The sequence below is a fragment of the Mesoplodon densirostris genome, chromosome 9 (genome assembly GCF_025265405.1).
Source record: "Mesoplodon densirostris isolate mMesDen1 chromosome 9, mMesDen1 primary haplotype, whole genome shotgun sequence".
Classification (NCBI taxonomy): domain Eukaryota; kingdom Metazoa; phylum Chordata; class Mammalia; order Artiodactyla; family Ziphiidae; genus Mesoplodon; species Mesoplodon densirostris.
Window position 1 is genome coordinate 54,503,461 of NC_082669.1, and position 25,803 is coordinate 54,529,263.

The following is a 25,803-nucleotide window of genomic DNA, read 5'->3' on the forward strand; positions in this document are numbered from 1 at the left end:
AAAAAAAAAAAATTAGCTACAAGAACAAATAAGAAAAAATAGGGACTACTTCTCACTTTGGGAAGCTCAAGAAATACCACTGGATAAAAGCAGAGTTCCTTATGATAACAACAAAAATTGACTAAATTAATAATCCACATAACAATAGCATTGATAGGGACACAAATAAGTGTTTGCTGATCCTTAATGGACATTTGCCATAACATATTTAAATGCTAAATGGAATCATTTCAACAAGTGGCCTTATAAAAAATTTTACAATATCAAGATGGGGCTTTGAAAACTCTAATGTGCTTACAAATCACATGGGAATATTGTTAAAATGTAGGTTCTAATTCAGTAGGTCTGGGTAGGGCCAGAGACTGAATTTCTAACAATTTCCCAGATGGTGCTAATGGTTCTGGTCCATGGGCAATACTTTGATTAGCAAGGATCTAGAAAACAATTAATATCTTTTCAATTATTTCAGCAAAGGGGCTTCCCTGGTGGTGCAGTGGTTAAGAATCTGCAATGCAAGGGACAGGGGTTCGATCCCTGGCCCGGGAAGATCCCACATGCCGCGGAGCAACTAAACCCGTGCACCACAACTACTAAGCCTGAGCTCTAGAGCCTGCAAGCCACAACTACCGAGCCCACGTGCCACAGCTACTGAAGCCTGCGTGCCTAGAGCCCGTGCTCCACAACAAGAGAAGCCACGACAATGAGAAGCCTCCACTCGCCACAACTAGAGAAAGCCCGCGCTCAGCAATGAAGACCCAACACAGCCATAAATAGATTAATTAATTAATTAATTTAGAAAAAGAACTCAAAGGGGTCTAAATAAATAAATAAATAATTTCAGCATGATATGAAGTTTACCTTTGGTTGACATTTTTGCAAAAAATCATTCTTGCTTTGGGTGAGAATGTTTTTGTGTGGAAAACATTCCCTGGAATGTTAATAAAAACCATTTTGGGGCTTCCCTGGTGGCGCAGTGGTTGAGAGTCTGCCTGTCGATGCAGGGGACACGGGATCGTGCCCCGGTCCGGGAAGGTCCCACATGCCGCGGTATAGCTGGGCCCGTGAGCCACGGCCACTGAGCCTGCGCGTCCAGAGCCTGTGCTCCGCAGCGGGAGAGGCCACAACAGTGAGAGGCCCACGTACCGCAAAACAAACAAACAAACAAACAAAAAATTTTGAATAATTAGTTACTACAAATGTCACTTTTGCTTCTTTCACATAGCTTCACTCTCAATCAAGTACTAGTCACAAGTGATTTTTCCTCTTAATATTATTGGGAAAAAAAACATTTTTTTCTTTTGGTTGTGCCACGTGGCATGTGCGATCTTAGTTCCCCAACCAGAGATCAAACCTGTGCCCCCTGCAGTAGCAGCGCAGAGTTTTAACCACTGGACCGCCAGGGAAGTCCCCAAACCATTTTTATTATAAACCCAAATGCCTTCTAAGGATAGAAGAGCCTTAGAAATGGACTCAGAAACCCCCTTTGTTCTGTGAGCATTTTGATAGGTCTGGCTTTGAGGTTTTAAGCCAGAATCCCTTTAAATGTAGACCAATTATTTAATGCTTCTGGGTTTATTACCTTCAGCACACCTTCTAGATAAAGCATGAAATTAGGGGCAAGTTTTTTACTCGTTTGTGTGCAGTTGCTTGAAAATGACCTTTCAGTCCCCGGCTAGGCAGGACCAGGGTTGGGGAGAGGAGGTCACAATAAGGCACAGTAAGGGATCGAGGTCTACTAGAAGGACATCAGAAGTTATGCAGAGCACACAGGCTGAGGCAGTGACCTAACGTTTGTTTACCCCTCCCGAGTGTGCAGGGAAGACAGGAATTCCTCCTTGCATTACAACTCTACAGACACTGCATCTTTCCTTATCTTTGAACAATAAATTCCTTAACATGGTACACATTTTGTTAAGGTTCTCTTAATGTTTGATGATGCCCAAGAAGTCAAATTCATTTAGGTACATTCAGGGTTCTGTGTTTCTTCATGGGTATTAGCTATAAGAATATGTGCTAAAAGTGACTATCAGGTTTAATGACTGTGGACCCTGAACGGCATTGTATCTAAGAGCCAGAATTGATCTCCCTCGTTTTCTGTCTGTGTGTAATGGATGGAATATTTGTGTCCCCGCTCCCAGATACATATGGTGAAGCTCTAACCATCAATGTGATGGTATTTGGAGATGGGGCCTTTGAGAGGTAATTAGAGTTAGATGAGGTCATGAGGGTAGAGTCTTCATGATGGGACTAGTGGCCTTATAAGGAGAGGAAAGACTTCTCTGGCAAAGCTTTAAAAAAATATTATGAGTGTGGCAATGGTCGTTTCCTCAGAATAGTATTCCCTCTAGCTGGTTTAAGCAAAAGAGGTTTTTGTTTTGTTTTGTTTTAATAGAGCAGTAAAAGGCTTACAGATTAATTGAGAAACAGTCTTGAGGTTGAGAAATTTCCAAAGCCACACCACACAACTGGGCCACCTGGGAGCAGGGCCACAATAGGAAGTCCGATTATGGCTGCTGACTACACACCCAGCCCCTGCTACAACTGTGTCTTATGCCTCTCACCCCATTTCCTTCAGTCCTGAATTCAAGTTTTTCACGAGTGCATCTTTTTGGCACAACCTGAATCATAGCCAGAACTCTAGCTGCGTTGGAGTCTGGAACGTGTTACTTTTAGCTTTCCAGCCTCTGCAGTTTAGGAAGGAGGTTGAAAAGATTATTAAATAGTTAAAACCATAGTATCAGCCATAATAAGCAAAACAAAGTGGGCAAAAGTTTCAAACTCACTTAAATCAACTTATGAAATTCTAGCTTTTGGCCCTTGGGGAATGTCACCCTAATGACACACTAAATTACCCATTTGCCTAGGACCCATTCCCTCTAAACAGGCTTGGTTTTTCACCATCCGTTTTCATCCCTGTACCAGACCTATCTCCTAAGTCTCCTCACATCCTTGTGGCCTCATCTGTTCCCTACCTGAGCGCTGCCTGCCCTGATTCCTGATTAAGAGCAGGCCAGCAATGGTGGACTCGCTCATCCCATTCCAGTAGTTACAAAACCTTGAGGATTCACCATTTAACACTGGTTATCTCAGCCTCCACTGCAAATTCTGGGGAGAAAAGGCCAGGCTCTGATATGGCCTCCATCACTTTTATCATGGCAGAAACCACAGCCGCTCCAGTAGCTGGTGGTCCAATCCCACCAGCTGTCCGGAAGGAAGATGGGAAAGTTAACACTGGCAAACCAGAGGTGAGAAACAGGATACAGAAAGAAGTCCGTGGATAGCCTGTTCTCCCTTCTTAACATAGAGGCCTGTTCTGAGATGCTGGGAATTCATGAGTTCTCTCTGGAGTTGTTCTGCATAACTGAGCAACCATTTGAATGTCCTATAACTAGATCTCCCTAACATGATTTTTAAAATTTATTTCTAGCCTTCCTTTTTGCCTCATTCTTGCTCCCCCAGGACTGCACTCCACAAGAAAACATGTGCTCATGAGATTAACCTCAGACTCTTTTCTCAGGAACCCAGGCTAAGAGAACACCCTTGCATATAGCAGTCTCTCAGTATAGAAAGACATTTTCTTTTTGCTAACCACATCCAACTTCTTAAAATCTGGCTCAAAATATTCCCCTCTAGAGAAACCCATACTTCACTAATCATTACTTTTTTTTTTTTTCTTTTTGCGGTACGCGGGCCTCTCCCCGTTGTGGCCTCTCCCGTTGCGGAGCACAGGCTCCGGACGCGCAGGCTCAGTGGCCATGGCTCACGGGCCCAGCCGCTCCGCGGCATGTGGGATCTTCCCGGACCGGGGCACGAAGCCGTGTCCCCTGCATCGGCAGGCGGACTCTCAACCACTGCGCCACCAGGGAAGCCCCATTTCATTACTTCTTATCCAACCTCTTTTACTCTTAATTTTTTCCTGAATGTTTCCTATGATTATATTAATTTGTGCATTTCTTCACATCCTTTGTGCATACCGTCACCAGCAAAGCCCACTGGGGTCCCAGAAAAAAATAAGACGGAATCTCGGTGGTAAGGTCTAACCTGCTCTTTCGCGCTTCGTCTAGTTTCACGCACAGAGGCCTCAAACTCGGCGCTTCATACCAGAGTTTCTCACGAGAAATGGCCAGCGGACACCTCAGCTCCTGGGTCCTGGGCGGAAGCGCTGTGCAGTACACTGCAATTCAAGATGGCGGCGGCGTGCAGAGAAGCTGCGCCCAGCACTTGTGATCTCGAGCAGGGAGCACAGCTGCGCCCACCTCTGAGAACTCCGCCCCCTCCCCCGCTGACAAGATCCCGGTAAAGCAGACACACCCACCGTGGCCTGGCCCCGGGGGGCATGTGTTCTAGAGGCAAGCTTGCGCCTCTTCTTTCTTTCATCAAAGAGTAAAAAGCTTTTCTTTGCTCCTGATCCAAATCGGGTCTCATTCCGTTGGCCCCAGTGACACAGAGCAGGAGGACGCCTGTTGGAGGCAGACTTGGGAGGGTCAATAACAGTATTAGGTCTGATTTTCTCCTTTCCTCAAGCTGTTAAGAGCATGGACTGTCACTTTTTTAAGATACATTTTCTCAGTAATGCTTAATACAAGGGCTCTGCCACAAAGTGTGCCCAGTGTAAACGTGGTTTGAGGTTTAGAGAGGAGGTGTCCGTCCACCCTCTGGTGCTTCCCTGCCTGCATTAGCATTTCTTCTAAGCCCACTTTGTCTTCCTGAGGCAGCCCCAGGCTTTCCAGGGCCAACCTGCTGCACGCCCCCCACCCCCACCCCGGTTCCGACCTCCAATAGGAATTATCTTCCTCCTGCATGCAGTTCTCTGTCCGCTGCTCAGCCTTGAAAAACAACAGACTTGGTCTGGGTCCGATTCTTGACTACTCGGCTGATATACAATTTATGCCAAGTCATTAATGACTAAAGGGAGGACACCTGAGGTGAATTCATGTATTTAAGGATATCCTGTAAACAGCTGCCTTAAATCGATGTGGACTTACTCTAAAAATGAAATTTAGACACTAAAGTAGCTTAATGAAGGAAAATTTTCTGAGCAAGATGATTTAAATTAAGTGATTGCAGTGTTGAACTGCAATATTCTAGAACTCCAGTATATCATGCTATTGATTGTTAAGAACCACTCTTTTTGTTGGTGTGATACCATTATTTTAGTATTTAAAAAATCTGAAATCTGAATTATTTATGTCTTGAGAAGTACCTAGAGAGTTAAACCCAGCATTGAAAGGGAGGCTTTACGATTTCTCAAGGTGTCTAGGCTAGTGAGTGAAAAAGATTGGAAGTCTTAACATAGATTTTCCCAAATCAAATTCTTTCTAGTTCTACTTCTTGAAAGAAGTATTTTTAAAAATTATTTTTAGCATTAACCTGAGTATATAAAGAAGGAGAGTCTCCCTAAAAGAGAATTATAAAAACCAGACTCAGTCTTACCCTCAAAATATCTGCATTTCGAATGGGGTCAGGTTGATAGCAAAAACAATCAGTGTTCAGTGGTGGAAACTCCTTATCTGTTTGATTGATTTGTTTTGTGTGTTTGAACAAAGGCTGTTTCATAGCAGAAATTAAGAACCAGGCATCTTGCAAATCGACCGCTGGGCCTTAGTAACAAAAACTACAGCTCACTGTCAATAAAAATATTGAAGTCTTTAATAAAAAATAAAAATTTCTAAAATATTATATTAGCACATAAAGATAAGATTACTTGTAGGTAAAAGATGAGAGAAAGAAATTTGGATTTAGTTTATATTTAATCTCTTAACTATTCCTCCAGCTAGTATAAAATATGAAAAATCATTCCTAGTGGCTAGAAAAATTTGCCCCCAAACTAGGCTCACCATCAAAGATGTCACCATTGATACACATGGTTCTTAAGATCAGACCTGCAAAAAAAATCAAATAATTTAATTCAATTTTCAGGATTTATTTTTTTCACTTCTTGTAATGTTAGCTTATTTGGTATAAGTACTATTTTATTGCATTTCCCCTGCTATTAATTCAAAGTAGAATGGTAATGTATGTTTAATATTTATATTTTTGAAATTTAAGTTTCTTTAATGTTATGTTTATACATTTTATAGGTGACATCTGCCAAATACTTAGTTTCAATGATTTTTAAAAAAATTTTCTGAATTCTGAACAGTTTTTAAATAAACAACAGGTATTAATACCAGGTTATCAATACATTATGAAGGAGACTTCCCTGGTGGTACAGTGGTTAAGACTTTGCCTGCCAATGCAGGGGCTGCAGGTTTGATCCCTGGTCAGGGAGCTAAGATCCCACATGCCTCACAGCCAAAAAAAAAACCAAAACATAAAACAGAAGCAATATTGTAACAAATTCAATAAAAGCTTTAAAAATTGTCCACATCAAAAAAAATTATTTAAAAAATACATTATGAAAGAAATATGAAAATATCAGTATGTCATTCTGCTCCAATAGTGTCATCATGATTTTCTGTGGCTCTTCTTAATAATGCCACTTAAATGACCACCAGTTCTCGTTGGCTGAATGTGCAAGTGAATGTTCAGTGTATTTTTTCTGATACTCCCCTCCCCAATGCCTCTCTCCTCTGAACAACTCATTATTTCTTCTTCCCAGGGGTGTCTTCTGACCCTGCAAACTCGGAAAGGGGAAAACAGCTATTTCTTGAGCATCAACTCTGTGCCTAGCACTGTGTTCCATGCTTTCCATAATGATCTCATTTAATCATCACAATTACTCAGTGTGGTCCTTGTCAAAATCTCCATTTTATAGCTGAGGAAATGGACGCTAAGTGGTGTTGAATAGCACATGAGCTATCACATTCCTGAGAAGTTGTCTGGCTCCTCTGTGCTGAGCCCAGTGTCCTCTTCCTTTTGCTTCACTACATCAGGACTCTCGGTCTCCTCTTTGTGTACTAAGTCTGCAGAAATTGCTTTATGCACACCTACACAAGATACTTTGTTTTTAAAAACTTGAAGTATTTTTTCAATAATTAAATAGTATTTTATCTTCAACTAAGTTGGTGGGAATAGATGACCTTTATGATCTTCTCATTCCCTGAGGGGGTCTACGAAATGACAAAGAAGGCAAATGCCTAAAATAGCAAAAGGAATGTGGTGAAACAACCCAGAAAACATCCTGAGAAGCCCTTCATGAGGAAAACAGAAACTTGAAGACATAATGAACATATTATGCTTTCTCCTAAAGCAAAAATACAAATTGAGCATCTTACTTGCTCTTTGATATTGAAACATGTAGAGATTTTCTGAATATTTATTCTCTTTAGGTGATTAGGATTAATGATATCTTCCATTTGTGAAGCACTGTTTGCTAAGCACTTCAGATTTGTCAGCAGTTTACTGAACATTGTGAACTCAGCAGGATTCAAACTCCATAGGGTTTTATTTTTCTTCAATCACTGCTTTAAAACATGCTCCATCGAATCTCCCCTTCCCAAGACTTTATGGCGTCTCCAGCAGATGCCAGTTTTCTGAACTTTTCAGGTTGTAAAAGATATACTCCAGTGCCATCCACTTCCAAGGAGAGGGGGCATCTCTTGATGACTTCCCCCCTTCCCCACCCCACACATCTTCTGAGCCCTTTGCTGTGTTGAAGACAGGGAGACGGAATTCTCAAAGGGAGCGGAAATGTTTTTACTTACCGGTTGCCACTGTGATCTCTGCCCTCTCCCAGGGCAACCATCCAAATCTGTACCTCTTGGGAGACACCTGATGATTCTCTGGAAGGCTCTTCTGCAGCCTCTTCACTGAGTTGCCACCTCTCATGGGAAATTAGCTCCAGTGGACCTTTTCCAATCTCCCTCAGCTCCCATCCCTATATAATCCATTCTACAAGCTTTTGCTGCTGGGGTCTCTTCTTAGTCACATGTTACGGTGGGGTTCCAGTAATTCAAGATTTCCATGGTATCCACTTGACCTAGAGAAGTCTCATGCATCTTTTTCCTGCCAGATAATGGAAATGTGCCCTATTCCCCTACTGCTCATTTTCTCTACCCTGAGTTTTTTCCCTAATTCTCTTTCCCATTGCTTACATAGGCACAAAGTGCAGTTTAGCAAATCCATTCATTGCATAAGTAGGTATCCAACTGAAAAATGAGATTCCAGGCTCAACTTCTTGCCAGCACCCCTGTCCCCAATCTCTACAAATCATTCTGTAGGGGAAATCCGTTGGTTTATTTTAGAAGGAGCACCCTCCAAGGGTGGAAGGAAAAGACGCGGAACTCTTTCTGAAGCTGAAGATTACAATTCAGTAGTTCCCTCAAGATTAGGTTAGTGAGTAGAGAGTGATAACTGAGGCAGCAGAATGAATTTGCCTCTTAATAAATCTCAATCATCTCTTTGTCCTCTAATTATCATCTATTTTCCCCAAGTTTGGAGCCAAGTTGACAGTTCTGAGACAATAAGAAAAGTCCCACTCAGTATCTTATCACAAATGCAATGTATATGAACTCCACACAATTCTGAATGATAGGTATTATTACGACTTAGAGTGAAGCTCAAAAAATAATCAGTGTTATGCTGTGAGGGGAAGAGAATTTCCATCATCTCATACCATGCTTGGCACTAGGGCTCAATAAATACTTATTGAATAAATAAATAATGCGACTGAATAGCCAAGGTCATGCTTAGGAAGTGGAGAAATGACATTCAAACTCAGTTCTTTTTGACTATCAACATCTCCCTAAATAAAGTGTCATCCTCACACCAACACTGATTATAACCACAGCCCAGTGTTATAACATCTCCTTCTGTCTGACTCAGATGTATCTTTCAGAGAAATTATCTCATTTCTCTCCCCATATTGGAATCTAGCCCCAGGAGGGTTCCATCTACATACATGTGAAACCAATTAGCAGGTCCTAAGAACAGAATGAGCTTATCCTGCCTGAGCTTGGCTTTCTATATTTTGCAGTTGCATATGGTTGGTGAAATCACTCCATGGCAGAATTTTTAACTTTCACACAGATCATTCTCCCCTGAGCTTTTCTGTTTTCAGTTGCTTAATAAGCAATAAGGATCTGTGTGACATTTATCATCTCTTAATTACTGTAGGTTCTCAACTTCAGTGTCTTTATAAGGCTGGTGAGTTACTTATAGGGACTTTAAACTCAAAAAGTATTGGGTGGGTGAATGAGTGAATGGATGGATGGATGGATGAAATGGGTGAACGCCTATATTTCAGGTAGTTGACACCACGTAAACGTATCTTGATTAATCGGCATTCGTAAACCAAAAAGCAGCTGAATCGGGCCTCCCTGGTGGCGCAAGTGGTTGAGAGTCCGCCTGCCGATGCAGGGGATACGGGTTCGTGCCCCGGTCTGGGAGGATCCCATATGCCGTGGAGCGGCTGGGCCCGTGGGCCATGGCCGCTGAGCCTGCGCGTCCGGAGCCTGCGTGTCCGGAGCCTGTGCTCCGCAACGGGGGAGGCCACAGCAGTGAGAGGCCCGCATACCGAAAAAAAAAAAAAAAAAAAAGCAGCTGAATCTTAGAAACTTAGAGAACTATGCAAACAGTGCTCCAACAAGAAGCTATACCCTATACAAATATAGGAAATATATGAAAAACTCACTTTAAAATACTTACTTAAAAATTGACACTTGCCAATTATAGAGGAAAAAATATTTTAAAATATTTGGTTATAGATAGAGCTGAGCCAAATGGAGACACTGAGGATTTGGGAAGAGCACCTCTGAGAGAAGATAAACGTTTTCTTATCACTTTACCAGCACTGGTTGAATCTCAAGTAACCCTTGTGTTCCTTGCCAAAGCTACAGCAGAGGGCTAGCTTGGGAGGGCAGCAACTCAAACCCTGCCTGTACCTGTATGAAATGGGACAGGTTGGTGGTTATTCTCCTCGGGCACTGCTTCTAAGGTCCAGGGCCCAAGGCTATGAGATGCAAAATGAATGAAAGTATAAGGAACATATTTGCATTTGGCTTTGAATAGCATGATTACGGTGGCCCAAAGATATGTAGTGGTCTCTAACAATCATTTAAAAAACAGCAGAAACTAACACAACATTGTAAAGAAATTATACTCCAAAAAAGAGGTTAAAAAAAATTAAAAAAACTAACCAAGGTGTTGAGAAGTGCAGGGAAACAGTTTGTAGGCTTGGTGTGGAAGGCTAGAGGATCAGGGAGGGGTGGTGGCCACCCAGCACCACACAGGGTCCCCTTCTGAGACAGGAGAGAAGCCTTGGTGTCTATTCTTGGCATTGATCTGACTCTCTCGTAAGTTTCTGGCAACCTCCCGGAGAGAACAGCGTGTTCCGGGCTGAGCGTATACAGGGCTTCAAAAGCATGTTTGTGCGTGCAGCCCAGTAGGCAGGGGCTGGCGTAGTCAGTCCTCACCAAGTACTGCCTCTCTGGACTGTCAGGAGGAAGACTGGGACTCAGACCTGCTGTGCAAGTCCTGGTGTTTCTGAGATGCCCAAATAATCGGTGCAGAGATCAATTTTTAGGGAACCTGAATGTTCCTGTAGACCATGGTCCAATAAATATTCTGTTGCAAGGAGTAAATATAGACTGAGTTTCAGCTAACCTCCTATTATGGTCACAAAGTCCTCCTTTGGATACTTGCACCTGTTTTCCAGGGTTAGATCTTCCGGCTCGGCATGATTACTCACCCTGTGGGAGCTAAGATAATGCAGATTATCTCCAGCCCTGGGTACTGCCAGCCTGAAGGGACTGACTCATTCCCTGCTCCTCACACGGCCTTTTCAGGAGAGTGAAATCTGAGCAGAAGAAGGGATTAGTCAGCCTGACCTAAGGGACCCATGAGGGGGTGTTTGGGGTTTCCAGTAAACAGAAAAGGGGTTATCAGAATGACCTTGGGCTCCTGGGCCCTGTGGGCAGGCAACACAGGTTCACTTGTCTTGGACTCTAACAGCAAACAGCAGCCAAAATATTGTGGAATATCTTAGGGACAAACTATTGCAGATCAAAAGACATCATCATTATAGACCTATTCTTGTAGACAAGGTAGGTCTATAAAAAAAATGGGGGCTACCATAGAACTTTCTGAAATCAACTGTTGGAATTTCTTCATCTTTGAATATAGCCAGCCCTTTCTTTAACTACTCCTAACACATCTTTCCTAGTATGGTCTTGCACTGTAATTTACTGAACACCCAGTCTTACCACACTCCCCTCTCCCCCTTCCCCTGCCCCCCACCTCCACCAGGAACTCTCTCCTAAGTGTCATGACTCCATTGGACTTCTCCATCCCACTGTTTTATTAGCCCCTCAAATTCAACTTGTCCAAAATTATTCTTGTCATAAGAAACAGTATAGTATAGTGGTTAGGAAGCAAAACAAATCACATAGGTATTGGTATGGGACCAACTGAGCTCGAATCCTGCCTATACCTCTTAATTAGCTATGTGATCTTAGGTAATTGCATAACCTCTCTGTACTGCAGTTTAGTTGTCTAAAATAAACACAGCAGTACTTTCGTCACAGGGTTGTAGTGAGAATTAAATGAGTTAAAACATGTAAAATGATTAGCACCATTATCTTTGCCATATTAGATTTGCCATAAGTAATAGTTAAAAGAATCAATGAAGTAACACATTCAATGGTGAATTCAATGTTAAATGCTCAAGTTATTAATAACAAAAAAAAGTCAAAAAGTGAAATTACAGAATTGGAGAAGCCCAGATTGGAGCAGCGATTTTGACAGTTAGTAACCAGGTAATCTTGGTTAAGTCACATAACTTTTCTGATCCCCAATTCCACACATATAAAAAATAGGGATGGTACTAGCAGCTGACAAATGCTGGCTGCTGACTATGTGTCAGGCATTACTGAAGCACTTGAGAAACATTATAAATAACTAGACAAAGATTTAATAATCATTTCAGAATAATCACTGATGATAGAGAATGTAACATTCTTCTCTTCATTCATTCAATAGTTATGTTAACTCCTACTAAACGCTAGGAGTTGAGATTCAAAAGGAACAAATTGCAAAATATTTGAACAGGCAGTCCACCAAAGAAGATAAACAAACAGCCAGTAAGCATGTGAGAAGCTGTTTAACATGATTAGCTCTCAGAGAAATGCAAATTAAAACTGCAAATACATATCACTGCACACCCATTGAAAAAGCTAAAATTAAAAAGGCTGACACCACTAAATGTTGACAAGAATGTGCAGCAGCTAGAACTCTCATATATTGCTGATGGGAGTGAAAAAATGTCCATCACTTTGGAAAACTGTTTGGCACTTTCTTATAAAGTTAAATATATGCCTACTGACTGACCTTTCTATTCCACTCCTAGATGTTCACCCAAGGGAAATGGAAACATGTCCACAAAAAGACTTGAGCAATAATGTTTATAGTAAGTTTGTCCATTGCCTTAGTCAAGGTTCCCCAGAGACACAGAACCACTAGGCTGTGTGTATATATACAGAGAGAGAAAGATTTATTTTAAGGAATTGGCTCATGTGATTATAGGGACTCTAGAGTCTGAAATCTGCAGGGCAGGCTGGAGACCCAGAGAAGAGTTAATGTTTCAGTCCTGAATCTGAAGGCAGTCTGGAAGCAGGATCCCTTCTTCCTCTGAGGACCTCGGTCTTTTTCTTGTAGGCCTTCAACTGACTGGATGAGGCCCACACATAATATGGAGGGTAATCTGCCTCCATAATATGGAGTAAAATGAGTTTGAGTACACTCAAAGTCTGATTTAAATGTTAATCACTTCTAAAAAAAACACCTTCACAGCACCATCTAGATTGGTGTTTGACCAAATATCTGGGTACCATAGTCTAATCAAGTTGATGCATATAATTAACCATCATCCATCATTACCCCAAACTGGAAATAACCCAAATGTCTGCCAACAGGAGAATGGATAAACATATTGTGGTACGTTCATACAATGGAATTATTACTAAGCAATAAAGTACTTCTGTACTAATAAAGAGGTACAAACTATTGATACATAGAAAAACATGGATGAAGCTCCAAAATATTATGTTGAGAGAAAGAAGCCAGACAACAAAGAGCATATACTATATAATTCTATTTCTACTAAGTTCAAGAGCACGTAAATCTAACCTCTGGTGATAGAAATAGCACAATGTTGCTCTTGGGAGGTGAGGATTTACTGAAAAGAAGCAGAAAGGAACATTCTGGGGTAATACATGTGCTCTTTATCTTGATTAGAGTATTGATTACACAGGTAGATATGTTTATAAAAATTCATCCAATTATATATTTAAAGATTGTGCATTTTGCTATATGTAAATTTTACCTTAATCTTTTGAAAAACTGAAGAGATTACAGTTTCCTTTAAGAAGGTTATAGCCTAGTTGGGGAGACAGTAGGCAGACTGCTGATACAACATGGTATGATGCATGAGGCACTTAACCTAATTAGCTTACTAAAGTTTTCAAAAGAGTCAGTGGGGAGTGAGCACAAGTATTTCTTAAAGTGCCCCATGAGGGCTTCCCTGGCGGCACAGTGGTTAAGAAACCACCTGCCAGTGCAGAGGACATGGGTTCGAGCCCTGGTCCAGGAAGACCCCACATGCCGCGGAGCAACTAAGTCTGTGCGCCACAACTACTGAGCCTGTGCTCTAGAGCCCACGAGCCACAACTACTGAAGCCCATGCACCACAATTACTCAGCCTGCAGTCTAGAGCCTGCACACCACAACTACTGAAGCCCACACGCCTAGAGCCCCATGCTCCGCAACAAGAGAAGCTACCGTAATGAGAAGCCAGTGCACAGCAATGAAGAGTAGCCCCCGCTCACCGCCAATTAGAGAAAGCCTGCGAGCAGTGACAAAGACCCAATGCAGCCAAAAATAAATAAATAAATAAGTTTTTAAAATAATAATAATAAAAAAATAAAGTGCCCCATGAGGTCTGGGACTTTGACTACCATTATTCACCTTTGAATCCCCAGCACCTGGTACAGGATCCAGCTCAACAAATACTTGTTGAATAAATTCTATACCTACACACACACACACACAAACACACATATGCACACAAATGAAAAAAACAACAACAACCTGTGCCAGTAATTATCACCTGCTTTCTACTTCTTCCAGGTTTTATTTATATCATGTATTCTCATGAATCTGTGAGAACCTTGAGAATAGAACCCAGAGATGACAAAAAGTTTCCCCTTGTCTATCAACTCCAAGCACTTGGCAGTGGCAGTCTACACACCATGTTGAGGAGGATTCAGAGGCTGAGTCTGGGTTAAACAGGAGAGAATAACTTGATTGGTTAGAATTGCCTGCCACAGATATGAAAAGTGATATGCCACACTTTTGCCGTCTCAAGAGAGCTCAGACTTAAGCACCATGTAATATCTGAATAAGAAAGGTAAACTATACATATAGAGGAAGAACATGTTCCGTGAGTTAGTCAGCCCTGTCCCAAGGCAGAAAAAAAATGTCAGGACTATTGAAAACCAACTCAAATATCAACACACTGCAAGAGGTCCTATCTTGATTTATTAAGTTGTGTCCTGTGTTTAGAAATGGACAGATTTCCTCCTGTGGGCTGCAACCCATACTGATGGCATATTCTTGAATAGATATATTCATACATTCTATTCATTTCTGTTTGCTAGATGTGTGTGTGTGTGCATTTAAACTTTTCCAGCATGTGTGGGGTCTACGAGTTACTTATAAACATCTAGAATTCACCTTTCCACTTTGGTAACCATAAGTTCGTTTTCTATGTCTGTGAGTCCATTTCTGTTTTGTAAATATGTTCACTTGTAGCATTTTTTAAGATTCCACATGTAAGTGATATCATGTGGTATTTGTCTTTTTCTGTCTGATTTACTTCACTTAGTATGGTAATCTCTAGGTCCATCCAGGTTGCTGCAAATGGCACTATTTCATTCTTTTTCATGGCTGAGTAGTATTCCATTGTGTGTGTGTGTGTGTGTGTGTGTGTGTGTGTGTGTATACCACATCTTCTTTATCCATTCGTCTGTTGATGGACACCTTCCATATCTTGGCTACTGTAAATAGTGCTGCTCTGAACATTGGTGTGCATGTATCTTTTCAAAATAGAGTTTTCTCTGGATATATGCCCAGGAGTAGGATTGCTGGATAGTATGGTAACTCTATTTTTAGTTTTTTAAGGAACCTCCACACTGTTCTCCATAGTGGCTGCACCAATTTACATTCCCACCGACACTGTAGGAGGGTTCCCTTTTCTCCACACCCTCTCCAGCATTTATTATTTGTAGTCTTTTTGATGATGGCCATTCTGACTGGTGTGAAGTGATAACTCATCATAGTTTTGATGTGCATTTCTCTAATAATTAGTGATGATGAGCATCTTTTCATGTGCCTGCTGGCCATCTGTATGTCTTATTTGGAGAAATGTCTATTTAGGTCTTCTGTCCATTTTTTGATTGTTTTTTTTTTTTTTGATATCGAGCTGTTTGTATATTTTGGAAACTAATCCCTTGTTGGTTGCATCATTTATAAATACTTTCTCCCAGTCTGTAGGTCGTCTTTTTGTTTTGTTTATGGTTTCCTTTGCTGTACAAAAGTCTATAAGTTTGATTAGGTCCCATTTGTTTATTTTTGCTTTTATTTCTTTCGTTTTGTGAGACTGACCTAAGAACACATTGCTACAATTTACATCAGAGAATATTTTGCATATGTTCTCTCCTAGGAGTTTTATGGTGTCATGTCTTGTATTTAAGTCTTCAAGTCATTTTGAATTTATTTTTAGAATTGAGAGCTGCTGGTAGTTCCACTGCTCTGATTCATGGCAGGGAGAAAACTCTCCTACACTGCCTCCTTCAGGCCAAACAGCCAAGAGCAGAGAACCTTTAATGAAGTCAGCCTGGAACAATTTGCCTCAGAGAGTTTGTACCACAGGAAAAAAATCATTGCAGTTAAAATGCAATTAAAAGCCCATGGTCCATGCCATGCATGTCTTAGAAACTCTATATGTCCTCAGACGTATTCCACACAATGTCTCCCACCCAGCAGACGCATGTACCATCTGAGCATTTATTAAGGTTCAACTATACACAAGACACTTTAGATGCTTTACATGCATCATTTCATTTAGTTCCCAAATCAGGTAGTTAATCACTACTATCCAAATAAAGAAATTGACACGTGGGTTAAGAAACTGGCCCAAGTTCACACAGTTAAGTGGCACAATCAAGATTAAAACCCAACTACTGAATTCCAAAATTCAGATTCTTCCCCCCACCCCCACCTCGTGTCACACTGTATTGCTAATGCACAGGAGCAAAGCTTTGCAGTTTCTTTGTATGTATCTTTATCGTAGAATCAGCCAAAGTTACTTAGAAACAACGCTGCTGCCTAAGCTTTTCTCTGATGGATTATCCTAAGAAGAGGCCTTTCATTGTTCTTCTGACTTCAGCAATACTGGGAGTTCTGGGGCTCCTGAAGGACTGTAATTATGTCAATGCTTCTGTAAACAATCTATCCCTTGAACACTGCTGTGGCGAGAATTACAAACAGCGCTCAATTGCCAAATGTTGCCTCTGTCCCTTCATCCTCTTTTGTCCTGCAAGAAAGGTTTCCTCTTTTTTCTTTCATGCAATTAAAAAAATTCTTTAGTTTTTGTTTGTTTGTTTGTTTGTTTTTCTGTACGCGGGCCTCTCACTGCTGTGGCCTCTCCCGTTGCGGAGCACAGGCTCTGGATGCGCAGGCTCAGCGGCCATGGCTCACGGGCCCAGCCGCTCCGCGGCATGCGGGATCTTCCCAGACCGGGGCACGAACCCGTGTCCCCTGCATCGGCAGGCGCACTCCCAACCACTGCGCCACCAGGGAAGCCCTCTTTAGCTTTTTGATATTAAAAAATGCAAGGCTATCATTCCTTTTTACTCAACTAAATTATTTCATTTGATTGGAGTGTTTTACATGGGAAGAAAAGGAATTATTAATCTTTTGTTTAGATTTTTTTCACATCTAAATCTTCAGAATTGTATATATATTTTTTTGGCATGGAAGGAGAGATGAGGTTAATGGTAAAGGCAGTTATCTGCATTAAGCCTCATAAGATGCTCTGAAAATCATATCATATAAATATTATGTAGTTGTATCATAATTATTATTACTATAAAAGTTATAGGGTTGCAAAAGAATAATTATGGTAATAATAATATTCCATTGGTTTCCCATGCTGCTTCCCCATGGTTCAAGATGTTTCATAATTTGATCCCACCCAGCCCTGCCAACCTTATTCTCTACTCTCTACAACAGATGTTCATCTTCTACTTGTGTCAAACTTGTCTAATTGGTGACCGTGAATGCTCATTGTATGTTATAGCGTTAACCTTGCACTGAGGCTACTCACCTTAAACTCCACCCCTTCCGCTGTCCTACTTTTACTCAAATTATTACCCAACCCCACCCTTCTTCAGTTCACAGCTCAAGTCCACCTGCCTGACCACTGGTCCACACTGACCCCTCTCTTCCCTCAACACTGACAGCACTTACTATGACCACCAACTGAGCTCTCACTGACTTATCACAGTCTTATGTGTTTGTGCATTTGTCAAAATCCCTATAGGAAATAAACTGCGTACTCAATAGGGGTGATTGAAGAGAATTTCACCAAGGAATATTTATAGAAATGCAATAGCAAGGAATGATGAAGCACCTGGGACAGAGGCAACAAGAAGAAGCCTTGACTACCCTAGGTCTGAAGGAAAAAAGTGGAGAACAGTAGCTTAGGAGAAGGGCTCATAACAGGAGCTGAGGCCTTGAGGAAGGAATTCAGCCACCATCAAGAGAAGGCTCAGCAGGGAAGGAGCCTGGAAGTGTCCCCATCTCTGTCTCCTCCTGCTCTTTAGTCTACGGCTGGTTTTCCCACTGAACCCACCAAGAAGCCAGGGGAAAGGAGTTTGGCTCATGCAGCCCATGAAAGTCATCCTGCCAGGACCCTGAACAGGGGAGAGAGAGAGAGTTTGTGTTCTGAAAGGCAGCTATGTGTTTTTGTCTTTCTTCCTGAATTAAATTGATTATGATCTCCATTGGTTCCCACCTCTTCTCAATTAAACAGGTTCCCTGAAATCTGATATGGGGCAGTGAATAAATGTCTTCCCTTGTGACTCTGGGCAATGTCTGGGCTCCTGGACCTTAGGAAGACCCCTGGTACCTAACTTCTACTTCAAAATCACCTTAAATGCCCCACGATGATAGTTCTGTTTTGTCAATTCTTCTGTGCTTGATTAAGCACTAAGAACGAATCCACTGGTGTCTTTAATTTAAAAAGTACAAGGTAGCATCATTATTATATTTCCTTAGCTGGATTAGCATATATTTGCATAGTTGTTATACAATATCATTGAGGCATACCTCTATCTGAGAAAACCAATTACTAAAGAAGAAATTTCAGCACACCTAATCTACTTAGTGTCACTAAAATTTAAAAAAAAAAGAAAAAGGAAAAAATAAGAAAAGAAAGAGAATAATCAACTGCCTCTTGAAGGATGTTTTTGCATATTTCATGCATTGATTCTCATCAGTGACAAGTGTGACCAAACACAGGAAGAAGGCAATTTATCAATGAAATACAAATTTTGAAAATCTTTTTTTTTTTTTTTTTTTTTTGTGGTACGCGGGTCTGTCACTGCCGCGGCGTCTCCCATTGCAGAGCACAGGCTCCGGATGCGCAGGCTCAGCGGCCATGGCTCACGGGCCCAGCCGCTCCGGGGCATGTGGGATCTTCCCGGACCGGGGCACGAACTCGTGTCTCCTGCATCGGCAGGCAGACTCTCAACCACTGCGCCACCAGGGAAGCCCTGAAAATCATTTCTAATCAACCATTTTATGGCAGGCTGACAGAAAAATAGCTCAGTTAGATAGCATCTAATTTTAAAAACCCACTGTATACCTTTTTTTTTTTAACATCTTTAATGGAGTATGACTGCTTTACAATGTTGTTAGTTTCTGCTGTATAACAAAATGAATCAGCTATACGTATACATATATCCCCATATCCCTTCCCTCTTATGTCTCCCTCCCACCCTCCCTATCCCACCCCTCTAGGTGGTCACAAAGCACTGAGCTGATCTCCCTGTGCTATGTGGCAGCTTCCCACTAGCTATCTACCTTACGTTTGGTAGTGTATATATGTCCATGCTACTCTCTCACTTCGTCCCAGCTTACCCTTCCTCCTCCCTGTGTCCTCAAGTCCATTCTCTAGTACGTCTGTGTCTTTATTCCTGTCTACCCCTAGGTTCTTCAGAACCTTTTTTTTTTTTAGATTCCATATATATGTTAGCATACGGTATTTGTTTTTCTCTTTCTGACTTACTTCACTCTGTATGACAGACTCTAGGTCCATCCACCTCACTACAAATAACTCAATTTTGTTTCTTTTTATGGCTGACTAATATTCCATTGTATATATGTGCCACATCCTCTTTATCCATTCATCTGTTGATGGACACTTCAGTTGCTTCCATGTCCTGGCTATTGTAAATAGTGCTGCAGTGAACATTGTGGTACATGACTCTTTTTGAATTATGGTTTTCTCAGGGTATATGCCCAGTAGTGGGATTGCTGGGTCCTATGGTAGTTCTATTTTTAGTTTTTTAAGGAACCTCCATACTGTTCTCCATAGTGGCTGTATCAATTTACATTCCCACCAACAGTGCAAGAGCGTTCCCTTTTCTCCACACCCTCTCCAGCATTTATTGTTTCTAGATTTTTTATGATGGTCATTCTGACTGGTGTGAGGTGATACCTCATTGTAGTTTTGATTTGCATTTACCTAATGATTAGTGATGTTGAGCATTCTTTCATGTGTTTGTTGGCAATCTGCATATCTTCTTTGGAGAAATGTCTATTTAGGTCTTCTGCCCATTTTTGGGTTGGGTTGTTTGTGTTTTTGATATTGAGCTGCATGAGCTGCTTGTAAATTTTGGAGATTAATCCTTTGTCAGTTGCTTCGTTTGCAAATATTTTCTCCCATTCTGAGGGTTGTCTTTTGGTCTTTTTTATGGTTTCCTTTGCTGTGCAGAAGCTTTGAAGTTTCATTAGGTCCCATTTGTTTATTTTTGTTTTTATTTCCATTTCTCTAGGAGGTGGGTCAAAAAGGATCTTGCTGTAATTTATGTCAAAGAGTGTTCTTCCTGTGTTTTCCACTGTTACCTTTTATTCTTACTACATAGTAAAAAACAAACAAGCAAACAAAAACTTTGAGCTACTGAAAGTGAATCTTGCCATGAATTGGTACCAACACTCCCCTCTTCCTTCCACATTTTGCACAGAACCACACACATATTAGTACTTAAAAATTATTGAAAGTGAAAGAATAATTAAATGAAATCCGCCAATCCCCCCTGTTCATTCATTCTGATATGCGGTAACCCTCACTGCTGGGAATCTCATTGCCAATCTATACTCCTCCTGCTACAAAGTAACCTTCACCTACTCTTCCCTCCATGAAGATGGAAACAGCTGATCAACCCTCTTTATCCACAGGATACATTTTCAAGTGACTCCACCACCTTCATTAAATAGTAAAAGGAGTGATTGCATCCTTGATATACCCACTTACAGAAGGGCAAAGTTTCACAAATTAATCAATTTGCCTCTTTGCTAATCCTCCACATCAGTGTTATTTCCATCTCCATCTTCCACCTCAAAAAAGCCCTGGAAGGTCAGGGACTTGGTTTACCTTGTTCCCCCTTTGATTCCCAGCAGCCAACAAAGTGCCTGGCACATAGAAGAAGCTCAAAAAGTATTTCCCAAAGTGAACAGAAATCCACCACACATCACCTTCAGCTGTAGCTTCACTCTAAGAAAATATTACTCACTGGTAGAAAGCTCTCCCTAAATAATAACGATTATGACAATAACAAAGACAATAATAATATTAAAACGCTTACTGAATGTCATGCTCTGTTCTGTGTGCTTTAATGTACTAACAATTTAACCCTCTGATGGGGTTCCAGACACACTGTTCCCACAGACAGCACCTTGGCATAGTGACTAATTTAAGCTGAAGGAGTTTAAGAAAACAGCAGAAGCAGGAAGATCACTCTGACCATCCCCTCCCCTTCTTCCCTGAAACAAATCATAAAACCCTCCTGTGGGAGGTGCCCTACCTAAATCTGGAGGAAAGGTGCATCCTTATCTTCTAAGACAAAGGAACACCAAGAAGAATTCTAACGAATAGGTCCCAGTTTCCCCCAGTTTACCACACTGACCTCATACTCCTTAACCTATCATATTGCTACACAACTGTCCACTCATCATCAAACCTAGCATAAAAATACTCAAGTCTGTTTCTTCGGGGTCTTCATTTCCTTATGACGGCTCCCATGTCATGTGAAACTTATATTAAGTAAATTTGTATGCTTTCCTCCTGTTAATCTGTCTTTGACCCAGCCAAGGACCCTAAAAGAGTCAAGTAAAACTTCTTCCTCCCCTGCACCTGAAAACAATCGTATAAAAGTTTTATGAAGTAGGTACCATTATCATTCCCAAAATGAGGAAATTGAGGCATGGAGCAAGCATGTCATTTTCTCTAGATAATGGGTCAAATAAGGATGAGAGTCAGGATATAAACCCGGATAGACAGGCACCAGAGCCAAAATTCTTAACATCTAACTGTAATGAATCTGTTTATACTCCAGAGGAAGTGACAATGAATTCCTTCCATATACTAGCTATGGTGTCTGTATTTCAAAGAAAATAAGTCAGTAATTGGATTTTTCACAAAAGTTTTGAAAGTGTGCCGTTTGAAACTTCAAGAGTTCTTCATAAACAATCGGATGAGTAACAAAAATATAAAGCTCAGCTGTTTTTTCCAACATTGATAAGCCACTGCAAATAGTTTGTTACTTTTCTCATCCTTACAATCAGCTTTTTTTTTTTTTTTTTTTTTTTTTTGGCGGTATGCGGGCCTCTCACTGTTGTGGCCTCCCCCGTTGCGGAGCACAGGCTCCGGACGCGCAGGCTCCGGACGCGCAGGCTCAGCGGCCATGGCTCACGGGCCCAGCCGCTCCGCGGCATGTGGGATCCTCCCAGACCGGGGCACGAACCCGTATCCCCTGCATCGGCAGGCGGACTCTCAACCACTTGCGCCACCAGGGAGGCCCACAATCAGCTTTTTATTGCTGTGTTTTTTATTAGAGGCCGCTGGGTTCAGGATGGAAGGACAAAGTGACAATGTAACACTAGGTGATTAAAAAATAGAACTCAAGTGTGTCTACCTCCTGAGAAGGGAGAAAACTGGATGGGTGGTCTTTCCCTCATATCAAAGATCCTTCTTCCCATGTAATCTACAGTCATTAAGTGACTATTTACAAAAAGTAACAATGGTATCATGAGGATATAATTTCCTCTGTTTCTCCTGCCCATGGTTGCTTGAATGGTGAGAATGAAAAGAAATTAGAAACCCAGGAGGACAGAGATGGTGACAGATGGAAGAGTAGGATTCAGTACAATTTATTATTATTAAAATACTCTTGTTCCTATAGCAATAGCCTGTGTTTTATTTGTGTTTACCCTTTACTTTCTTTTGAAAGTATTACTTATTTACAGGCACATTTCCTCATTCTCTTTTTCTTTCCCAATGTTGAATAAAGCAATGAATCATGAAGAGCTCTTCAGTCTAACTGCTGAAAAGTCAGCTAGGAAAAAGTCTTATCGGCAAATAACTCACAAAGATGAAAGGAAAGAGAAGAGCTTTATTTAAGTCCTCTAAATGAAAGTTCAAAGATGAGAAGAAATAACTTTAAATCCACAAATAAACCATTCAAAGCAAGTAGTCCTGTATCATATGTTAGATTAACACAGAATGTTTAAGCACAGCAGGCCAACTGAGATATGTTACTTCCCCATGCAAGGAACATCCTCTCCCAGCACCTCTGACTGGCATTCTAGAATGTGTTCTAACACCACTTGCTGCAAGCAAACTGTTTTTTGAAGGATCATATTTTATATGAATAGTTCATACAAATACAGTATTCTATTCCATAATACAGATCTTATTTTAGTATAAAATATTTCTCCCAAAATATCTGAGTAGAACTGATACTTCAGAAAGATTATTGTATCCACTTATGATTTTTCCTACACGGCACCAGGAATATGCAAATCCCAGTATGGGAAGCAGAGTCTAGGTGTCAGGCTAGTGGAATATTTGACATCATCTCTACTCCAAACTCAAGCATCTAAGGTTAAACAAGATGGAGAACCACACACACACCACAAAAACAACAACAACAATAACAACAACAAAACCCTGCTCATAACTGTCAAATAGATTTGTTTGTGCTTAATTACTTCTGCTGTAACCTCTAAAAGGCAATGCTAAGAGCCAATGAGCTTATCTAAAAGTGATTAGCAAGAACAAAAAGTGAAGCGAAGTTGGCCTCATAAACCATGAGGTCCAGGGGTTAATCGTCTACGTTTCTCTTTCTGCAAACTGCTAACAAACCTGATTAACACACTAGTTTTTCCAAGTTTCTCAAACTTTTACCATTTTCAAAAAGTCTTTCCATGTGCTTTCTGCAGCTGGCCATCGCCAGCAAAGTGCCCCTTATCTTCTAGCTAAAATGCTCTGAAATGTCAGTCTGTTACATAAAAAGACCAAAGTCATCAACCTAAGTCTTTCCCTTCGCACGTTTCCTTGCACACATTTTCCTAAACTTCCTTGTCACACACATATGGGAGCCACTGAGTGTGCAATATTTTCCCCAGGGAGTCTGGGAAAGCACTACACACAAAATCATTCTGAAATAAAAATAAGTACATGTGCCTGGAAACTTAAAATGCATCCATTTACATTTACACTCATAGCAGCTGGAGATCTCTCTACTACACACAATCCCTTCACTCTTTATCATCATGCTTCAAAGAAAACCACACTTAATGTCAGAAACGTGACTTTGAAAGGCAAGCACTAAGAATGAATCTGCACCTCTACTCTTGCCCCTGACATCTGACACTGCAGTTCCCTGCTTATGTGTACGGATCCTCTGCTAAATGGTGAGATCCTGGAGGGCAGGAGTCCTCGCTTTGGACTCATCTTTGCATCTCCAGTCTTTGGTTCAATGAGAGTGTTAAAATGTCCATTTTGACTTTCAAGTGGACTGATCTTTGTTTTTCATTTCTAATTTGACTCAAAGATTTCTTTGTTTTGAGTATGCTTGTGCTTTCTTCACTAAAAGTAAGTTGAGGAGCTTAGTATATGGAAAGGAGTTTGCAAAACTAGCCACAGTAATTTCTGCTAAGTGGGAGTGGGTGGAGGACACCAAGGTTAAGAGGCCCATCCTAAAGCCTAGCATTTTGCCAACTGAACGGTAATGTAAACTTATTACTGATAAGGGAGAGAATGAAATTGGTTGTAAGAAAACCTGGGTCCCATTTCAAATGAGATAACATATGAAAAATCTTACAAAATTATAGCAGGCACCAAGTAAGAGCACTATACATATTAATTATTATTGTTATGTCAGGATCTTCTGGATATGCTCTTGTTTTTGAGACTACCTTAACTTTACCTCTTGTTTATTTCCCCTCACCGTGATACTCTAGGATTAATGACATAGTGTTTGTGAAGTGTTTTTAAATCCCTGAAGTGTTATAATCAACCCAAGTACCATTTTATTTATGCAAACTGTGTCTACTCAGCGAGTCCACTTAAACATCTAGGATTGGGATCTTCTGTCTCATAAGGCTTAATAAATGATTCCCTCTGGCTCTAAAAGCAAGTACTTTTTCAATGACAATGGGAGGGAAAGCAAAGGAATTACTCTGTGACATCTGCTGTGTAACGTTCTTCGAATGGCACATCTTGTTAAATGCATGAGAGTCCTTGGAGAGTTACTGCACACAGTGAAGAGAGAGTGGTAAAAATCCCAGTATCTCTGAAAAGGAAGGCAAGACATGTTAAAGTCAGAAAAGCCTCAGAGTTTACATCAACAGAAATCAATAGTGATGTGTTTAGTCCCTACTTTATACATATGGCAGCTTTCCACGGTCTGTGATGGGGAGGCAAAATTAAACATGAATAATGAAGCTAAGGCAGGTTAAGTGACTTTTTAAAGCTAAGATAGCTAATAAGTAGCAGAATAAGGTTGCACCTAAGCCATTAGCCTCTAGGCCCAGCGAGCTTTGTACTCTGTGCCCAACATCTCTCCCGTGCTGGGGACAGCCTGTGACAGCTAAAACCAAGAACATGAGGCTAGGTGGAAGGGCTGGTTCACAGAGGCAGCAAAGTCCATATGCAGCATGAGGACTCAGCTTTGCCAATGGCTTTCTGCATGACTCATCACAAAGTTGTTAATACTCTGTTACCTGCCTATTACAGACTTCAGGTTATTTAAAAGTGAATGAAATAATCTATATAATTCATTAATCTATGTAATTATTAATATTTATTAATCTCTATAAATAATAATAAAGCAATTTTTAAAAGTGAGTGACATAATCTATACAAAACAATTTAATCTTCTGATAAAAATGCTATATGAACAATCCCAAATATTATTCTTATTATTAAATTCATCTAAATTGATGGGAAGAAAGTAAAACTGTCACCTTTATATAACTGTTCAACTTGCCCTTAGATGGAGAAACTCCCAAGATGCTCCTAAGCACTACCTATTTATTTATTTATTTATTTATTTATTTATTTATTTATTTATTCTCACACCTGCATTTTATAACCCTTTGTCTTGTTGTATTTGAGTAGCATCCTCAAATTCTTAAAAGCATTCTCAAAACCCATTTTTTGAATTAGAATTTCCTGCACTTCCATTGCAGTATGGAAGCACTTTAGAGCAAAACCCACAGGAAGTGAATTGATGCTTT

The 25,803-nt window shown here is 40.8% G+C and overlaps 1 protein-coding gene across 4 annotated transcripts in view; it reads right to left on the reverse strand.

Moving 5' to 3' along the window:
- Positions 1–23,912: 23,912 nt before the first annotated feature.
- The window catches only part of ASB4 (ankyrin repeat and SOCS box containing 4), a 129,186-nt gene continuing 127,295 nt past the window's right edge, over positions 23,913–25,803 (reverse strand). For all 4 annotated transcript variants that reach the window (XM_060107606.1, XM_060107607.1, XM_060107605.1 and 1 more), the window contains one exon: positions 23,913–24,857. In XM_060107606.1, coding sequence (XP_059963589.1) covers positions 24,669–24,857 — 189 coding nt within the window. In that variant the 3' untranslated portion in view covers positions 23,913–24,668. The remainder of the gene's footprint in view (positions 24,858–25,803) is intronic.